The sequence below is a fragment of the Ochotona curzoniae genome, unplaced genomic scaffold, assembly GCF_017591425.1.
Source record: "Ochotona curzoniae isolate NIBS_2020 unplaced genomic scaffold, NIBS_Ocur_1.0 contig_908, whole genome shotgun sequence".
In the NCBI taxonomy this organism is placed as follows: Eukaryota; Metazoa; Chordata; class Mammalia; order Lagomorpha; family Ochotonidae; genus Ochotona; species Ochotona curzoniae.
Window position 1 is genome coordinate 30918670 of NW_024466607.1, and position 17687 is coordinate 30936356.

Genomic DNA, 17687 nt, shown 5'->3' on the forward strand with positions numbered 1-17687 from the left:
ATCAGGATCCAGGAGCTTCCTCCAGATCTCCCACACATGTGCAGGGTCCCAAGGTGTTGCGCCATCCTCTACTGCTTTCCCAGGCCACAAGCCGGATGCTCAATGAGAAGTGGATCAGCTATAACATGAACAAGCACCCATATGGGATCCTGGAGCTTGCAAGGTGAGGATTTAGCCATTGAGCCATGCCACGGGGCCTTCCTGGATTTTTTTTAAAGCATCAACAAATTTATTTACCTTCTAAGGTGCTTACTAATAATATTAGGGATCTTCAAAAAACTCAAGAAAAATGTTTTACATTTTGAAAATTTACACCAATATTTTAACTCTATTTTCCATAACTGTATTTTTTGGAAAGGTGGTAAGAAAGACAGAGAGCTCTCATCTGCTAGTTCACTTTTCAGTGGCACATCTGACCAGGGTCTCCCATTATGAGTAGCAGGAATCCAATTACTTGAGTCATCATGCTGCCTTGCCTCTCAGGGTCTGCATAGCAGGAAGTTAGAGTCAGCAGCCAGAGACAGACTCGAACCCAGGCACTCCAATGTAGGACAAGGAAGGCTTAACTATTGTTCCTCTATGAACTTTATGAAATATCCTTATAGGTTAGTATTTTGGAAGAAATGCTATTTCATGTACAGCATGGTGTTAGTGACCAACAAAGATTATGAAATGCCTTGTGGCCCTTGTTATATCTGATGTTACAAAAAGCTGCTGAAGTAACTTAGTGTAGTGGTGGCCAGTTGAGGAGGTAGAGGACATAAGGCTGTATAGTTAAGAAAGAATTAACAAGCGATAATCATAATAATCATAAGATCACTGAATCCTTACAGGAACTGTATGACGCAGGACTTTTAAGTTCCCTTTTACAGACAAGCCAACCGAGGCCATGAGAGATGGAGCATCTTGTTTGATAAAACACTTGTAGTAAGGGCAAGGATTTGAACCTAGTTCTGTCACAAACCAAACCCCAGCATTTTATTCCTCAAAGCGGAGTAACTGTATATATTCTACTGAACATCACCATCATAAATTAAACTCCCAAGTAAAAGAAGTGTCTAGGAGCTTCTGGGAAGCACTGCTTGAGGGGGAAGCAGCATGGTTTCAGCTTCAGCCAGAAGGTTCAGAATGACAGCTAACATTGGCTTTGTATCACAGGAATGGGAAGGGCAGGAGGATTACAGGCCGATATGTTAGAAGGTTTGCTTTTGAACCTCAAACAGATTAAGATCCATTATGATGGGCTGAGGGTTGGATCTTAACTGCTGGGGTAGACGAAAAAAAATAAACATAAAGACATAGAAAAAGAAAAGAAGCAGACAGACATCTAGACCAAAAGGGCTACTCTAGTGAAACTACTGTTGACGGTACTATTTTCACTCTAATTGATGTCTAAGCATAGTGACTGGGGACAAGCCTCAGAAGGGAGAAGAATTTAGGTTCTGGTCTATGGAGAATGCTAGTTTAGCCATAGGTGTGGTCTGTCTGTGGGGACTTCCATAGTTAAGACTATTGGTCCAGGGTGTTGTGTGAATGGAAGAGTAGTCTTGAAAACGGAAATAAAAACACTCATACCGTGCCATGGATTTCACAAGGACATTTCAGTCACATATGCTCTCAAGCTTGACTTTACTGGAATTCTGTGAGAAATGCTACGTGGCAGATCACAGTGCGTGAAGCTGGATGTTTCACTTGCACAAAGTCATTGAACTGGGAAGTGGCAGGATGCAGCTTCTCACCTCACCGTGGCCTTTACAGGGAAGTGTTATGGTCCACAGTTTGCCCTCCAGAAGACCACAGAACCAGAGCCCGATGCCTGGGGTCACAGCTGAGATGGGAGCTCAGGAGTTCGAATTCAAGTCACCAGCCTATACGACTTCCATACAGAACAAGTGCCCTGACCTTGAAGTGATCTTTTCTCATTGGCATTGAGACACAGAGGAGTGAGTGGTAGGAATACTAACCAGGAGGCACAGGCGGGGAGCCGGAGGAGGGGTGGGGAGGTTGTCTCAGGTGGGCACCACCTACCTGCACCAGAAGCTCCAGTCTCCTGTCATCCAGGAGGTGCACCTGGCAGTGCCTGCCTTCCGTCATCTGTGGGGACAAAGACAGCAAGCGTGATGTTAGGGCACGGGCTGGCCTTTGAACTCACTCTATCCCTTAGGTTACATGGAATACACTTGGCCTCAAAGTGGCTTCATTCACGAGTTCATCAACAGATTTATGGCAGGGCACTAACTTGCACTTAAAAAGAGAAGAAAAGAAGGAAAACCAAAAGCCATTCAATATAAAGCAAATTTAAACAGTGTGTGAAATTAATCAGGAAAAGTAATCTCCTTCTCAGAGGAAATGACCATGATTTTCCACAAATCAATAATTTACTTTTCAAAGAAAAGTTCCTTCATTCCTGAATGTATTTTGATGAATACAATCTATGCATTCTTTTACAAGAATAAAACAGATGACAATAGAGGTAAAGTGGAAAGACTCATCTTTGAAACTTTTAACCACTTTTTAGCTAGTACTCCTTCACTGAAAATGCATAGTCAAGTTCAGGTTAGCACATACATTTCTAGTTGATTTTAACTTTTTATCACTTAAAGTCACAACATTGGGAACTAATTTTAAAAAAATATTTATTTTTATTGGAGAGGCAGATTTAGAGCGAGGAGAGACACAGAGGGAAAGATTTTTCATTTGCTGGTTTACTCCCTGGTGGTTGCAAGAGCCAGAGCAGAGCAATTTGAAGGCAGGAGCCAGGAGCCTCCTCTGGTCTCCCACGTGATTTCAGGATTCCAAGGATTTAAGTCATCCTCTATGTCATTCCCATGCCATAAGTAGGAGCTGGAATGGAAGTGGAGCAACCAGGTCACAAATCAGTGTCTATACGGGATGCTGGTGCCTGAAGGTGGAGGATTAAGCCTGTTAAACCACAACACCAGCACCAGGAAATAATCTTTTGAATATTTAAATAACACACAGAATGCAAATATTTCTCTTAATTAACTCCTTCTGCAAACCAGTTTACCTATGGAAATTACCACCCTGTCAGTTTGAAGAAAATCCCTGCGGACCACTTTTATAACTATTTTCAGACACACACATGTATATATTTAAAAAAATTATTTTCAAAATCAACATTTTCATATTAAATTGCATGTACTGCTTTGTAAATGAAACATTTTGAAGTATATCTGCATATACATATATGAGTATGTATAGGGATATATTTCAAGTGAGTCTTACATGCACTGTTTTGCTTATTTCTTTTTTAAAAATTATGACTAAATTTCATTTATTTGAAATACAGAGAGAGCGCGCTAAAGAAAAAGAGAGATCTCCCATAATCTGAGTCAATAGCAAATGGCTGTAATAGCTAGAGCTGCACCCGGCTGAAGGCAAGAGCTTCATTCTGGGTTTCCCAAATGGGTTGCTGGGAACCAGTTGCTTAAACCATCACCTGCACCTTTCAGGTCTGAGAGCTGCAGTTAGCATCTGGAGCATCCCACTTGTGCTTCAACCACCAGGCCAAGTGCTTGTCATTCATTGTCTCCTGTTTGTTTTTGTTGTTGTTGTTGTTTTTTAATTCAGCATTTCTTGGAGATCTTCGCAATGTCAACACACTAAGATTTCTTTGTTTGGAAATATTCTATATCACAATAACAATCAGATAACCAGTTAGTCTCCCATCCGGAAACTCTGAGGCTATGTCTAGTCTTTCTGAGCAATATCATCAGGGACTTTACACATTCAGCATTGTTCACTCATGTGGTATTTTTGGGTCTCATTTGAAAAGCATGGGCAGTATCTCTCAGCTGTTTTATGACTTGAGACCCGAATTTTCAGACACACATAACCTCAACTTAAGAAATTAGCCTTCATTACTGACCACCAAGTGTAGGCTCAGAATTGTACTATGTATTTTAAAATTTCATTTTATTATCTCTAAGCTGCACAGTTACCTTTTAAATATGCTTGTGAAGAAAATACACTTTATAAAGCACCAGGTAACAGGTCTGAGAAGTGAACTAAATTGCACAGGAAGGCTAAGCCAGGCACACTCCCGTTCGATTGGCTCTATTACCTTGTAGAAATTATATAACCCTTCTGCACCTCATTTAAAAAAATGCCCTAACAGCTTTTGATCTGATACCTGACATTGAGGTCCACAAATAGGACAGTTCCTATTTGCTTGGAAACTGGCTGGCAACTAAGCTCTTCTGTAATTTGAACATTCTCACATTTAAAATAAACAGTTTCCATGGGAGAAATACCAATTAGCCTATTTTAAAGAAGATGAATGATAGGTAAAGTTAAGGAGTCAATAGACAAGCACGTGACAGAAAAATCCTAAAAAACAAAAAAGGGTCACTGGTGCCTCCTGTGAACCTGGCACACAGGTAGGCTTTCAAATAACATGAATCAGCCTATTTCCGAGCACATTCTATATTCCAGCTACGACACTCAGCACTTTCCAGTTACAACCTTGCGAAGCTCACATAAGATACATGCTCTCACTGTTCCGATCTTACAGTTGAAGCCAAGAGCCAAGAGGTTACTAAATTTCATGGCCTGCAGAATCAGACCCAGACCCAAGTTCTTAACCATACCACAATACGCATGGTGAAAAGTTATGTGAAAATCCAAAACACCCGGTTCATTTTTAATGGATTAGATGACTGGATGAGAAAGAGAAAAATATATCAGGAAACAGCATGAAAATTCCCTTCACTGCAATTCTTGGGTGGTGGGGTGGTGGTGGTGAGTTTGGAAAGGGGAGGATTAGCTGGAATTTAGAAAAAGAAAGAATCCTAGGCTTATTTCAGACACAAGAAAACTAATGAACCGACATCCCAAAGGCACAGACCTTTAGGATGCCAGATTTACGATTGTTGTCCTGAATGTAAATGACATCTACAAAGTCAAGCAGGGAATAAACATCATCTGCTTCAAATGAACTGCTTTTTCAATAGGCCAATTTCTTTAAAAATCGAAAAGCAAAACTGAACCAAACAACGTTGTAACAGGAGGGGGAGAATAATCAAAGTGGCCTTTCTGAGATGCTCCATCTTCCCTAGTGCTTTCCCTTCTCATTTTAACTACAGGTGTCGTATCTCAAAGGAGCTATCCACACAGCACAATGCGACTCTAAATACAGAATAACGTTTGCACCCAGCAGATATCAAAGAAATAGAAGGGGGCCTTAGAAGGTTCATGGGAAATGCCCCTCAGCTTTTAATTTCAGTTTTCAGTGAACATCTTTGATGCCCCTCAGAACTGACCACCAGCCTGCAGCCGCTGAGAGCAGCAATGCCTCCCATGAAATAATGTTATCTTTAAAATATTCTCTTTGGAAAGCCTCTCACAACCTCCACTGAGACGTGATGCATCTGCAGTTACCTCCTCCCCACTCAAGCCCAAGAATTTGGAGGTGACAGGTGTGTGTGTGTGTGTAAGATAAAGGCTCCCACCTCAGTCTGTGGCTGCCCTGTGCTTGCTCCTCACCGCAGGTCCTCAGAGCACAGCTGCTGATGGCTGTGGGAAGTCTGTCCCTCTTTGTCCCTGGTCAGATGGTCAAAGGAGGAAGACCAGCAGGGAAGTGAGAACCGGCTACAAGCCAGCCCTCCAGCGGGGCAGCCCTTCGTGGGGTTCAAATGTGTATGAGGCTGCACGCCTGGCCCTGACTTAGGAGATGAGTGACATGAGTGGGTTTGTGGGCCGGGCGTCGTGGCCTAGCAGTTAAAGGACTCACTTTGCAGTTACCAGGATCCCATATGGGTGCCGGTTCTAATCCCGGCAGCCCCGCTTCCCATCCAGCTCCCTGCTTGTGTCTTGGGAAAGCAGTGGAGGACGGTCCAAAGTCTTGGAACCCTGCACCCACGTGAGAGACCTAGAAGAAGCTCCTGACTCCTGGCTTCGGATTGGCTCAGCTCTGGCTGTTGTGCTTACTTGGAAAGTGAATTAGTGGATGGAAGATCTTCCTCTCTGTCTCTCCTCTCTGTATATCTGACTTTCCAATAAAAATAAATAAATCTTAAAAAAAAAAAAAAAGAGTGGGTTTGTAAGAAACTGGAAAGCAATGCCAGATAGGCCCGTGTGGAAAAACAAAGGATACCCAGGGCCGGCCTGAGAGGCAACAGGAAATAAACACAGGAGCAGCAACCAGAAGTTCAGGCCGTTTGGATTCTGCTTTGCTTGTTTTTTGGAACACAGAAGTAGGAAAGCGTGGTCAGGAAGCAGTTAGTCTTGTTTTTGCTGTCTCTCTGTCCCCTTCCCTTTTGGACTTTACTGAAAGCTTTGCATGAGAAAGCCTCCTTCACAGATATGGTGACTTCTGTCCTTTCATGAAGACCCACCCAGAATCCATGCAGCCACGTGGATGTGTGCAAGACCAGCGCTCACACCCAGTTCCACACTCTCCATGGTGCCCTGCAACGGGAGCCAGGCCTTCCACATAGCTGCTGAATCTCTTCCAGGCTTTCCTGAGCAATTGTCTCCTGGCTTCTCACGCCACCCAGTGGAGGATCTATCACCTTACCTTCGCTAACCTTGTCCAGGTGATCCAACACCTCACCTCTATTTCTATACCATTTGCCTTGGCCCTAACACAGCAGCCACGCTGGCCTTCCTTTCTCACTCAACGTAAGACCTTCTTCCTTTCTTCCTGGCTGCAGCTTGCATACACCGTCTCCTCTGCCCAGAATCCTGCTCCCAGGTCCTCGCACGACTGGGTTGATTTTACCTCTTTCAGATCTTACATCACACAAGGGCATTTCAGGGACATCTTTCTTGTCTTCAGTCTAAGGAGCAGCCTGGGTTCTCTCTACCACGTCATGCTGCTTTATTTTCCTTGACAGCTATTATTTCTTATTTATTTGTTTGCTTACCTTTCTCTGTCTTTTACAGTTAATATGAGGGTTCCTGAGGGAAGTTGGCCTTGACTGCTTTGTTCCCTACTATATATCTCCATGGCCCAATACAGGGTGTGATACATGGTAAGCAAAGGGTCTGTCCGGATTTGCAAGCTAAGGACCTCCTGCTCAGAATCAAGAGCTGTTAAGCTGAGGCACAGTCACAGGTGGTTTCAGTTGACAGGAGAATCCAAAATGACAGATCCCAAATCTTGGCCCAGAAAAACTGACACTCCCCCCAAACAGATCTTGCACCCAAAAGCACAAAGTGGGCTATTGAGTTCCTCATCAGATGGGATGTTCTGGGGCAGAGAGAGAGAGGAGGATGCATCTAGGACATTTTCACTCAGGGATCTATTGAATGGACGGAGTTTTATGTTTCACCCAAATGATGTCGATCCCAGTTGAACAAGGCCCCTTTATATCATTGCTGGGTGTTGAGTGAATATGAGCTATTGACACCGTGTTCAGAGAATGACACAGGTGTCTCCAAATGGACTCCGCTGTGATTTTCCTTCAAGTTCTTTCAAGGCCGAGTCTGCCTTCCCCACATGGAGTCTCTGGGCACTTCTTTTGGAAGAGCCAATATACAACTCTCTGAGCTTTCTGTTAAACATCTTTACATTACATGAGTGCTGGGCACTTCACGTTTGCACGTGCTTGTTGTATACTGACAAAAACCCCAGGGGGTGGGAGGTGTTATTATTTAGACATTACTGAGGACAACACCAAAAGCGCAGCCATGTGAAACTGGTTCTTAAATGGCAATGTTGCCATGATGGGGTGGGGGGGCGGATGGAATCTCACAGTCTGTCAGGGTAGGATTGGGGTGATTTCCTTGCAGGTGCACTGAAGGTGGAGAAGAGACAGAGAGACAGTGAGAGAGGAAGAAAAACAATCAGTGTAAATGACACAAGGAATAAATGAGTGGGTGGGTAAGGTGGTAGGATAAGAGAGAAGGGGAGAATTCAGTTTGCCAAAGATGAAATTGAGTAATTGAGTTATCTGCTTTAGGAATAAAAGTTTAAAAACAATCATAGCTGCTGATCATGTGCCAGGCACCATCCCAAGTTCTTATACTTAAATGGGCCATTGAGATTAATTTTCAGAACAACACTGGGAGGTAGATTCCATATCCAGCCTCATTTTGTGGATGAGAAAAGGTCAATGAATGGTCTTGTCCACAAAGTCTCAGAGCTGGGAGGAGGGGAAGTTGAAGCCAAGTGTTTTGGATTCAGAATTTGGGTTCCGCACTGTTCAGTTACATCACTTCTGCTCCATTCAACAAAACATTCTGAGGGCAAAGGATAACACTGTTCTGGAAAAGAGGGCTCTAGACTCAACAAAATAGAATCGTCTGCTTTGAGCAAGAACAGAAGCAGAGCCAGGTTCCTGCACTCAGCATCCCTGGGCCTTCTCCGGGCTCTCGTTAAAGAAAAAGGGGCAGGGTTGAACAGGGTGCCAACGACTACTATTTGTTTTCACTGATCTTCACCTATCGGGCTGCTTCTCTGGCTCTCTCATGCTTCTACGGACATTTGGCATGAGAAATGCTATTTTTTTCAGTTATTCTGGGCCTAAGATCACTCTGGGCTTAAGATGGGGTTTAGCACACAATATCATTAATTCAGTGTGGAAAGATGCTGGATCACGTGTGCATACATTCCTTCAGCTAGTATTTGCTGAGTTCTTTCCAGGCTCAGGGACTGCCCTCGGAGCTAATATGCGACAGCAGCTGACACCAACCAGGTCCCTCTGTCAGGAGCTTCTTAGAGAAACCTCAACATGACTGACATTTGTGCTGGGCACAGTCCTGTGCCTTACAGGGTGCTGGGCATCACTCCTTCTCTCTCCTCACTGTGTGTCATCCCTCATTGTGACACCAAACAACACAGTCAAAAGTCCCCTGAGGAACGAAACCATTCTGGATTGTCACTGCTCCAGAGAACACTGCTAACGAGAAAAAGCTATTAGCAAAGTTATTCAGATGACAAAAAAAGTGGGGGGGGGCCTCTGAAATGGAGAATGGAAAGGACCAGAATGTCGGACATGTGCAAAATGCACTTCTCCAGGAAGCTCAAGAAATGAAGAAATTGATGGAGAGAACTTCGATTGGATCACAGCTCTTGTCAGGTGGCTTCCAGAGAAGCCTGGAGGGCTAACCCAGTATTCTGGATCTTAGCATCCAACAGCAGGCTCCTTTCTGCCTGGCAGACACTAAGGGAAAGCAAACAAGAAAGGCTAGCCAGTGGGTGACATACATTCCTACCAATCAATTCCAGCAGCTCTGGGCAGACATTCTCTGTGGATGGCATTATCAGATGCTAGCCTGCTATCATAAAGTTGGTGAAAAAAGAAGTCAAGTTGCAATAGAGGAAAGGAACAAACAGAACCATTTACGAACTCTGGAACTGAAGGCCGTCAGGAGACATTAGCTGGTGTCAATGAGACATGCACAGGATTTCGAGTCACTATGCTTGTATTTGTGCCCTAGCTCTGGGGTCTGAACATCCCAGTATCTCTCTAAATTTCACTTTTTACCCCTTAATAAATGGGAATAAGAATCATTGTCACTTAGCTTTGTGTTTTTTTATTACAGTAGATTGGACCCAAAATCTACCTCCAAGGATCAGAGGATAACATATTGCCACTAACACATTCATTCATTTTTTTTTTTTAAGAAAGTCAGATATATAGGGAGGAGAGACAGAGAGGAAGATCTTCCATCCACTGATTCACTTCCCAAGTGACCGCAACGGCTGGAGCTGAGCCGATCTGAAGCCAGGAACCAGGAGCTTCTTCTAGGTCTCCCATGCAGGTGCAGGATCCCAAGAGTTTGGGCTGTCTTCAAATGCTTTCCCAAGGCACAAGCAGGGAGCTGGATGGGAAGCGGGGCCACTGGGATTAGAATTGGCACCCATATAGAATTCTGGCTCATTCAACACAAGGACTTTAGCCACTAGGCCACCGTGCCAGGCCCCATTCATTCCACTTTTGATGATTACAGAATAGCTCTTAGGGTCTGTGTTAAATGCTTGGCACAGCATGGATGAGGGTGCTTCACAAAGTTTGTGCAGTTGGGATTGTGGTACATCAGGTTAAGTACCACTTGGATGCCTGCATCCTTGGAGTGCCGGTTCAATTCCTGGATGCTTCCTTCCCCAGCCAGCTTCCTACTAACACAATTTGGGAGGCCATGGGTGATGGCTGAAGTACTTGGGTCCTTGCTACCTATTTGAGAGATCCAGAGGGAGTTTTGGCTTCTGGCTTTGGGTTGGCCTAGCCCTGGCTATTGTGGGCCATTTCAGGGAGTAAAGCAGTAGATGGAAGATCTCTGTCTCTTTCTGGTTTTCAAATAAAATGAATAGCTAAGCATTATTTTTTAAAAGGTCATAAAAAGATTAAAATAAAAGCTTGTTTTTGGTGTAAGATCTTTTGAAATCTCTGCTAGTTTCCTTTTTTTATATAATACACATTTTCCATGAGCTTTTTCAAGACCCTGTAGTCATCAACTTCACCATAGTTTGAGCAATATGATACATATTTGAGCAAATGATTTGTAAGTTGTTGATGCCAGTCTGCTAAGCATGAATATTACTTAAGTAGTTAAGCAATATTTGGGGCAGGAAGAGTTGGTGGTGTGGTAGAGTGGGTTAAGCTGTTATTGTGATGCTGGCCTTCCACGCTGGAGTGCCAGCTCAAGCCATGGCTGCTCCACTTTCAATCCAACTTCATGCCGATAAGCCTGGGAGAGTAGCAGAAGATGTTTCAAGTGCTTGGGTGCCTGCCACCCACATGGGAAACCCGAATGAATCTCTGCGTTGCTGTTGTGGTCATTTGGATAATGCCAGCAAATGTAAGAACTCTCTCTGTGAGATTTCTTCTGTCTCTGTCACTCTGTATTTCAAATAAATAATAAATAAACAGCTTTCAAAAGAGGTTATCCACCACCACTATCTGTCCCCCAAACAATAACAATAAAAGCTCAGGATACTTAAGAGGCTAAGTTACCACATCTAAGTTGAAAACCCACTCACTTAAATCATTGACAGGGCTGACAACCCAAGAGCTGGGGAATTCATTCCATTGTGATTTCCTGGTGACAACCAGCAGACTAACTCCAAAGCAACACTCATGGTTGCCTGTTTGCCCCAAACTGGGAGCCCTTTATCTGGCTTTAACCATGCTGTGTCACAGGCCAGACTACATTTTCTTTTACCAACACAAAGTAAAAATTAATGTGTGCTGATGGCTTTCTGTGCTACGTGCTTCAACACAAGTTTTATCCATTGGACTTTCACAACCACTGTGTGAGCACGATTACCATGTGCTAACAGGCTGAGCCTCCAAGAGGCTGAGAAGCTTACACCGATTCCCAGCTCACACAGCCTGAGGCAAGCTCAACAAGGAGCTCAAAAAATGACATCAGAGGAAAACACAAGATACAGAGAACCTTCTAAAGCTCCGTGAACAAAGGATCAAAATATGTATTTGATATGCATCAAAACACAGATTTGGATTCCATTCTTCCAGGAATGTTTCTCTATACAAACCCTCCAACTGCACTTTTCTGGTTAGAAGCCCATGATAGGCACTGAAGGCAGGCTGTCAAATGTTTATTTTCAGCAAACCACACAGGATATTTCTGCCTTTCTTTTGCACAGAGAACTTTCTTCTCTATTGAAATCCAGTTATCTGGCTGTATTTTTAAGTGCCATGGTACATTATCAACAAGTTAAAAATAAATAAATAAATAAATAATGAAAGAAGAGAGTACAGATGCTATATACAGGGAAAGTCTCAAAAACTGAAGAAAGAGAAGCTGACAGCATGGCCCATGGGTTGAAGGTGAAGTTCGTTTTTGCCTGCAGTTCAGGTTCACCCGAAATAAAGTTCTCCGGCTGCCTTGTAGAAGATGGAAATTTGGGCTTTAGTGATTATGCAAGTAGCAGACACCCTGTGGTTGGAAACTTTTTGCTTTGCCAACTGTCAGTTTTCCCTTTTCCTGTGAAAAGCAGCCAGTAGGAAGAAGCAAAAAGCATTGCATTTTCAAAAACTTTGAAAACAAGCACAAAAGCTCCAGTGAAGGGATTTTAAAAATAAACGGCAGTGTTTGTAATTTAAAGATAATCTAGGTCTGATTTGTTCACCTTGTAACATTTGGAGATCCTGGGCTGAATATAAAACAAACACCACAGAGCAAACACATCACATGCATTGATTGCTGTGGGAACCTAGGAATGAATAAAAATTAATTAGAAAACCTGATTCAACACACTTATTGTGAGAGTTGTCATGTTTCCCTTCTTCATTAACTCTGTTAGGATGTCTCTGATTTACGCTTTTCAAAGTCTCTTTGTTTTCTGTGATCCATGTAGAAGCAGAGACTAAATCAAGTCCTCAGGAGGTTAATAATTAACGTGAGGGGTCTTCAAGATGTTCATGGAAAATGTGCATTATGAAAAATAAAGAATGGATTTCAAAATGTTTTTGTACCAAAAGAAGACAATTCTTTTGAATCTATTTCCCACAAATCTTTGAAAGCCCTTCATACACACTGATTCTATTAGGTTCCGAGCCTTCGCCTGTCTCTAATTGGTAGAATATGAAATCTGGGTTGAGATAAAAAAAAAAAAAAAAGAAATTGCCAAATTGTGAAAGCAGAAAAGTCAGACTCACTGGAAACACAGAAAAATTCCTAACTTCAATGTTCAGTACTTTTTGTGCCATTATACAAGCAACATTCTTCCTCAATCCATATTGAGGGCATTCCACAAAGGCCACTGAAAAATGGGATTAAAAGACAGATTTGTTTTGGTGCAGAATCTTTTTGCAGACTATTCATAGCTTTTTTTTTTTCATCATACAATCATACATATTGTCTATGAAATGGAAGGTGTCTATTTTCTTTTTTTATATATTTCTTTTTAAAAATAGATTTATTTATTTATTTATTGTTGGAAAGTCAGATATACAGAGAAGAGGAGAGATGGAGAGGAAGATCTTCCATCCACTGATTTACTCCCCAAGTAGCCAGGAGCCAGGAGCTTCTCCCAGGTCTCTCACGTGAATGTAGGGTCCCAATGCCTTGAACCGTCCTCCACTGTTTTCCCAGGCCACAAGCAGGGAGCTGGATAGGAAGCAGGGCTGGCAGGATTAGAACCAGCACCCATATGGGATCCTGGTGCATACAAGGTGGGTGGGGACTTTAACTGTTAGGCTACTGTGCTGGGCCCAGGTGCATATTTTCTGAAGATCCTTAACATACAGGGGTTTCAAAATTTTTTGCCACCAAAATAATTTTACTCTTCTTTACTTTAAAATAAAAGTTTATTTATGTTTATTGAAAAGGCGACAGAGAGAGAGATTTGTTTGCTGGTTTACTCTCCAATTGACTACAACAGCTGGAGCTGATCTGATCCAAAGCTAGAAGCTAGGAGCTTCTTCCTGGTCTAGGTGCAGGGTCCCAAGACCTTGGGTCGTCCTCTACTGCTTTGCCTTCCCAGGACACAAGCAGTGAGTTGTACGGGAAGTGAGCAGCCGGGATATGAATTGGTACCTATATGGGATTCCAGCAGATGCAAGGTGAGGATTTAGCCACTGGGTTATTGTGCCAGGTCCAATCATACCATCTTAAGTCCATTTTCCCATGACATTTTAAAAGTATTCTTTCATCTTGGTCACAAACATCTTTGACCCCTTAGCAGGTTGTGCTTTCAAGTGGGATTCAGACACTCTTTGAGGCTAGTATGAAACCCAAAAACAAACCAAACAAAATCAAATCAAAACAAAAAAACCCTCAAGGCCACAGGCCAAACAGTAGACAGAAATACGAAAAAGGAGGCTAAAAAATAAGTTTCTTGGCAAGCATCAAGCCACACAAAAAGGAAAGAATCCTTTGCGGTTACAAGCGGGATAGTAAAGGTGGCTCTTACTAGACCATGAGCTCTTACTGCTCCACTTCGAAGTTAGTCCTTAGGCACAACCAACGTTAGTCCTTAGGCACGACCATTGGCGGCCAGTGCAGTCGTTCAGCAGGTGCCATTTGCAAGTGCCATCTATGGCCACCTGTTCATGTCCTGGCGGCTCCACTTCCCACCCAGCTCCCTGCTCATAGCATGGAAAAGTAGCAGAGGATAGCCTAATCTTAGGGTCCCCTGCACCTATTTGGGAAACCCGGAAGAAGTTCCAGGCTCCTACTCAGTTCTGGCTGTTATGGCCACTGGGGAGTGATCCAGCGAATGGAAGATTTGTCTCTCTTTCCCATAAATCTATCTTTCCAACAAAAAAGAAATAACCATACCATTATGTAAATTATTCTAAAAACAAAGGTAACAAAGCTCAATTCTCAACTCTTTTCAATCATTTTACTACATTTTCCCCCTTTTCTCTACTTTTGATGTTGTTTATGTCTACCGAATCTGAATAACATTGAGCCTATAAGGACAAAATTGATTATTTTTTTAAACTGAAAAGGCAATACTTATTTTTTTTTAAAGTTTGTAGAAAATGCATACCATGAACTATTTTTAAAAATATTTTAAATTTATTTCAAAGATACACACAGGGAGGCACAGGTCTCATATATGCTGGTTTCCTCCCTAAATGCTTGCAATAGTCAGTGCTGGACCAAGCTGAAGCAAGGACCCAGGAACTCAACAGGGTCTCCCACCAGCACGGCAGAGATCCAAAACGGGCACCATCTTCCAGGGTCCACATTAACAGGAAGCTGGAGTTGGCAGCCTAAACAAGAGTCGGTCTCAGGCACTCTGACACAGGATGCAGCCATCTCAGCCTTCACAAACATTCTGAAGACCTTTTATATTTAAGGACATCTGACTGCTCATGTTTACATCCCAGAAACTGACAAATGTCAAAGATCAGTGGCCTTTCCTGAGAGAACTGGCTGTGAAACAGGCACCCAATAGCCTACTGGGAAGTTCAGGGGGAGAAAAGAATTCAAGGTGTGATGTTCAAAACACTTTTTCAGGATGTTGATACCACTGTGCCCAGATGATAAAGATGAAAGAACACAGGTGTTGTATTTAGCCAGAACTGTGTTCAATGTCCAGTTTAAACATTTTAGGACTATTGTTTTAAATCTTTATATGAGGCTAATAATAATTATCAATAGGATAGGGCACATTGGGTATGGAATCCAGCTAACACAGGCTGACATAAAAGGTAAGTATTGTCATCTATTATTCTGCTTCCAAAAATGCCCAATGGCCAAGTTCATGGTGGGGTTCTCCTGACCTAGTACTCACAGCAAATGCTCAGTCATTTGCCTCCCGGTTCCTTTGTCAATAGAATGTAAATTCCAGAAGGCAGGATTGATCTCATTTAGTAGTTTACTCAGCCCCTCGGAATAGTACCTACACCACTGATATATATTTGAGTAATGAACAAATGAATAAGTGAATTTCCATCTGTGGTCCCTTTGTGAGTCTCCTGTCAATATCTATTGTGATGGTCCCATTAGCAACTGAGTGACTCCTTAGTCAAAAACACAGGACAGGGCCAAGTGATAGCGCAGCGGTTAGAGTCTTCGCCTTGCATGTGCCAGGATCCCATATGGGCACCAGTTCTAATCCTGCCAACCCCACTTCCCATCCAGCTCCCTGCTTGTGGTCTGGGAAAGCAGTTGAGGACGGCCCAAAGCCTTGGGACCCTGCATCCGCGTGGGAGACCTGGAAGAGCTTCTGGTTCCTGGCTTCAGATTAGCTCAGCTCCAGTCATTGCGGCCGCTTGGGGAGTGAACCATCAGACGGAAGCTCTTCCTCTCTGTCTCTCCTCTCTGTATATCTGACTTTCCAAAAAAAAAAAAAAATCAATAAATCTTAAAACAAAAAACCACACAGGACAAAGCCAAGGTGTACAAGAGGATGCTCAGATTCCCTTGCCTGATTGCCAGATTCCTCCCAGCTGTGCCGCTGGTGTTCTAGAATCTGTTCTCTGTTTAAAGAGGTCACAGGTGACCTTAAAACACTGGTGGTGGTGGCAGGGTGGTGGGGGATGTCTCCAGCTTTTTCATTTATAGGCAGATTGAACACATGCTCTTTGCACCATGTCAGCAAGTTCCTTTCACTTCTGCTTCTGCTCTATCCCAAGCACAACGCCCTTCTGCCTGCATGGCAGAGGATGTATCTTTTGAGAGGAAATCTCACCCAGCACTTGGCACTGTATCCAGGGAACCAAATATTTCCCTCTGTGACCCTGCTTCAGTGTGTTTCATATAGTCGTTCTTCTAGAACAGCTGTTCTAGAGGGAGATGGAATAGGGCAGGGTCATGACAAAAAAACCACTGGTGCTTCCAGTTAGTGACTTGGAGAATAGCTTACTGCCATTAATATCCAGAATTCAGAATTTCCATGGTACTGGCTTTACCCTGGGCACTCACTCTAGGCTGGGTTGGCCGCTCAGCCCAGTACAGGGCCATGGTCAGAAGCAGATAGGAGCAGAAAGGATGCTACTGATCCCAGCCTTGCCTGTTGGTGACCAGGCAAGCCCTGTGCCTTCTGAGAAGTTGCTGTAAAATAGGGAGAATTACATGTCATGTATTGTAAAGCATTCCTTAAAAAGCAAATAATGAAGGGAAAAAAAAGAGGCAAATAATGGAGCTGGGACTTATAGGGCAGAGTTATAGAGAGAGGAGGGAGGGGGAGGGAGAGAGAGGGAGAAAGAGAATAAGAGAGAGAGAGAGAGAGAGAATATCTTCCATCCATGGGTCCACTTCCAAGATGGATACAATGGCCAGAGCTGAGCCAGACTCAAGCCAGGAGCCTGAAGCTCCTTCTGGGTTTCCTACATGCTTGCAGGGGCCCTGGTACTTGTGCCATTTTCCAATGCTTTTCTGGGAACATTAGCACAAAGCTTGATTGGAAGTGGAGCAGCTGGGAGTCAAACTGGCAGCCCATGTAGGATGCTGGTATCACAGAAAGAAGCTTAATCGATATGCCACAATGCTGGCCCACCCTCGTATTATTTAAGAAATATGGGAGTCAAGAGAAGTTTAAATCCGAACTCCATCTGTGTGATCCTGTACAGGTTACTTCACTTTTCTTGAGACCTGGTAACAATTCTTCATAAAATTATCAGATGTGTCACTAACTAAAAATGGAGGGTGAATGCTCCTAATGGTCAAGTGTGGAGTAGGTGATGGGCAGTTTCTACTCTGTCTGAACCCTGCAGGAGAGAAAGGATCCAGTGACTTCAGTCACATCTAAATTGGGTCTGAATGCTCCATCCTTACCAGGTCAATCTGGAATATGCTTGAACTTCTAATGTGCTTCCATCTTTTGAACTGCACAAGTCTTTTTTTTTTTCTATTTCTTTTTTTATTAATTATATTTATTTTTGATGATAGCTGATTAAGTGATAAGGGTCAGGGGTTACAGAAAGGTGGGCAAGATCACCATTTCCACATTCTCTTTTTTTTTCCTTCCTGTATCTAGGGGAAGGGAAGGGACAAGCAGAGAAGCCACACCCAGCCTCCCAAGCACCTCTGTACCCTGGGATGGAGGACAGTCACCTGATACCACCTCAGGGTCCCTGACATGGGGCATGCTCTGAAAGTCCTGCTCAAGAAGTTTCAACACTTCAACAGTTCTGAGTTACTGCCAATCTCACTACTCTAACAATGACGAAATCACTCCAAAATCCACTGGTTGACATAGCCTACCCTATAGTCTCCATTTGCCCAGATATTCACTGCCAATACTTGGCTGGGATAGTTGATCAAATTGTTCTGTCTTCTGTCATGGTACCAGGTATGCT

General features: G+C 43.3%; 1 protein-coding gene across 2 annotated transcripts in view; it reads right to left on the bottom strand.

The window, feature by feature from the left end:
- FRMD4B (FERM domain containing 4B) overlaps positions 1-17687 on the bottom strand; it is a 182927-nt gene that overhangs the window by 126593 nt on the left and 38647 nt on the right. For both annotated transcript variants that reach the window (XM_040994799.1, XM_040994800.1), the window contains exon 2: positions 2029-2094. In XM_040994799.1, the coding sequence (XP_040850733.1) occupies positions 2029-2094 (66 nt within the window). The remainder of the gene's footprint in view (positions 1-2028; positions 2095-17687) is intronic.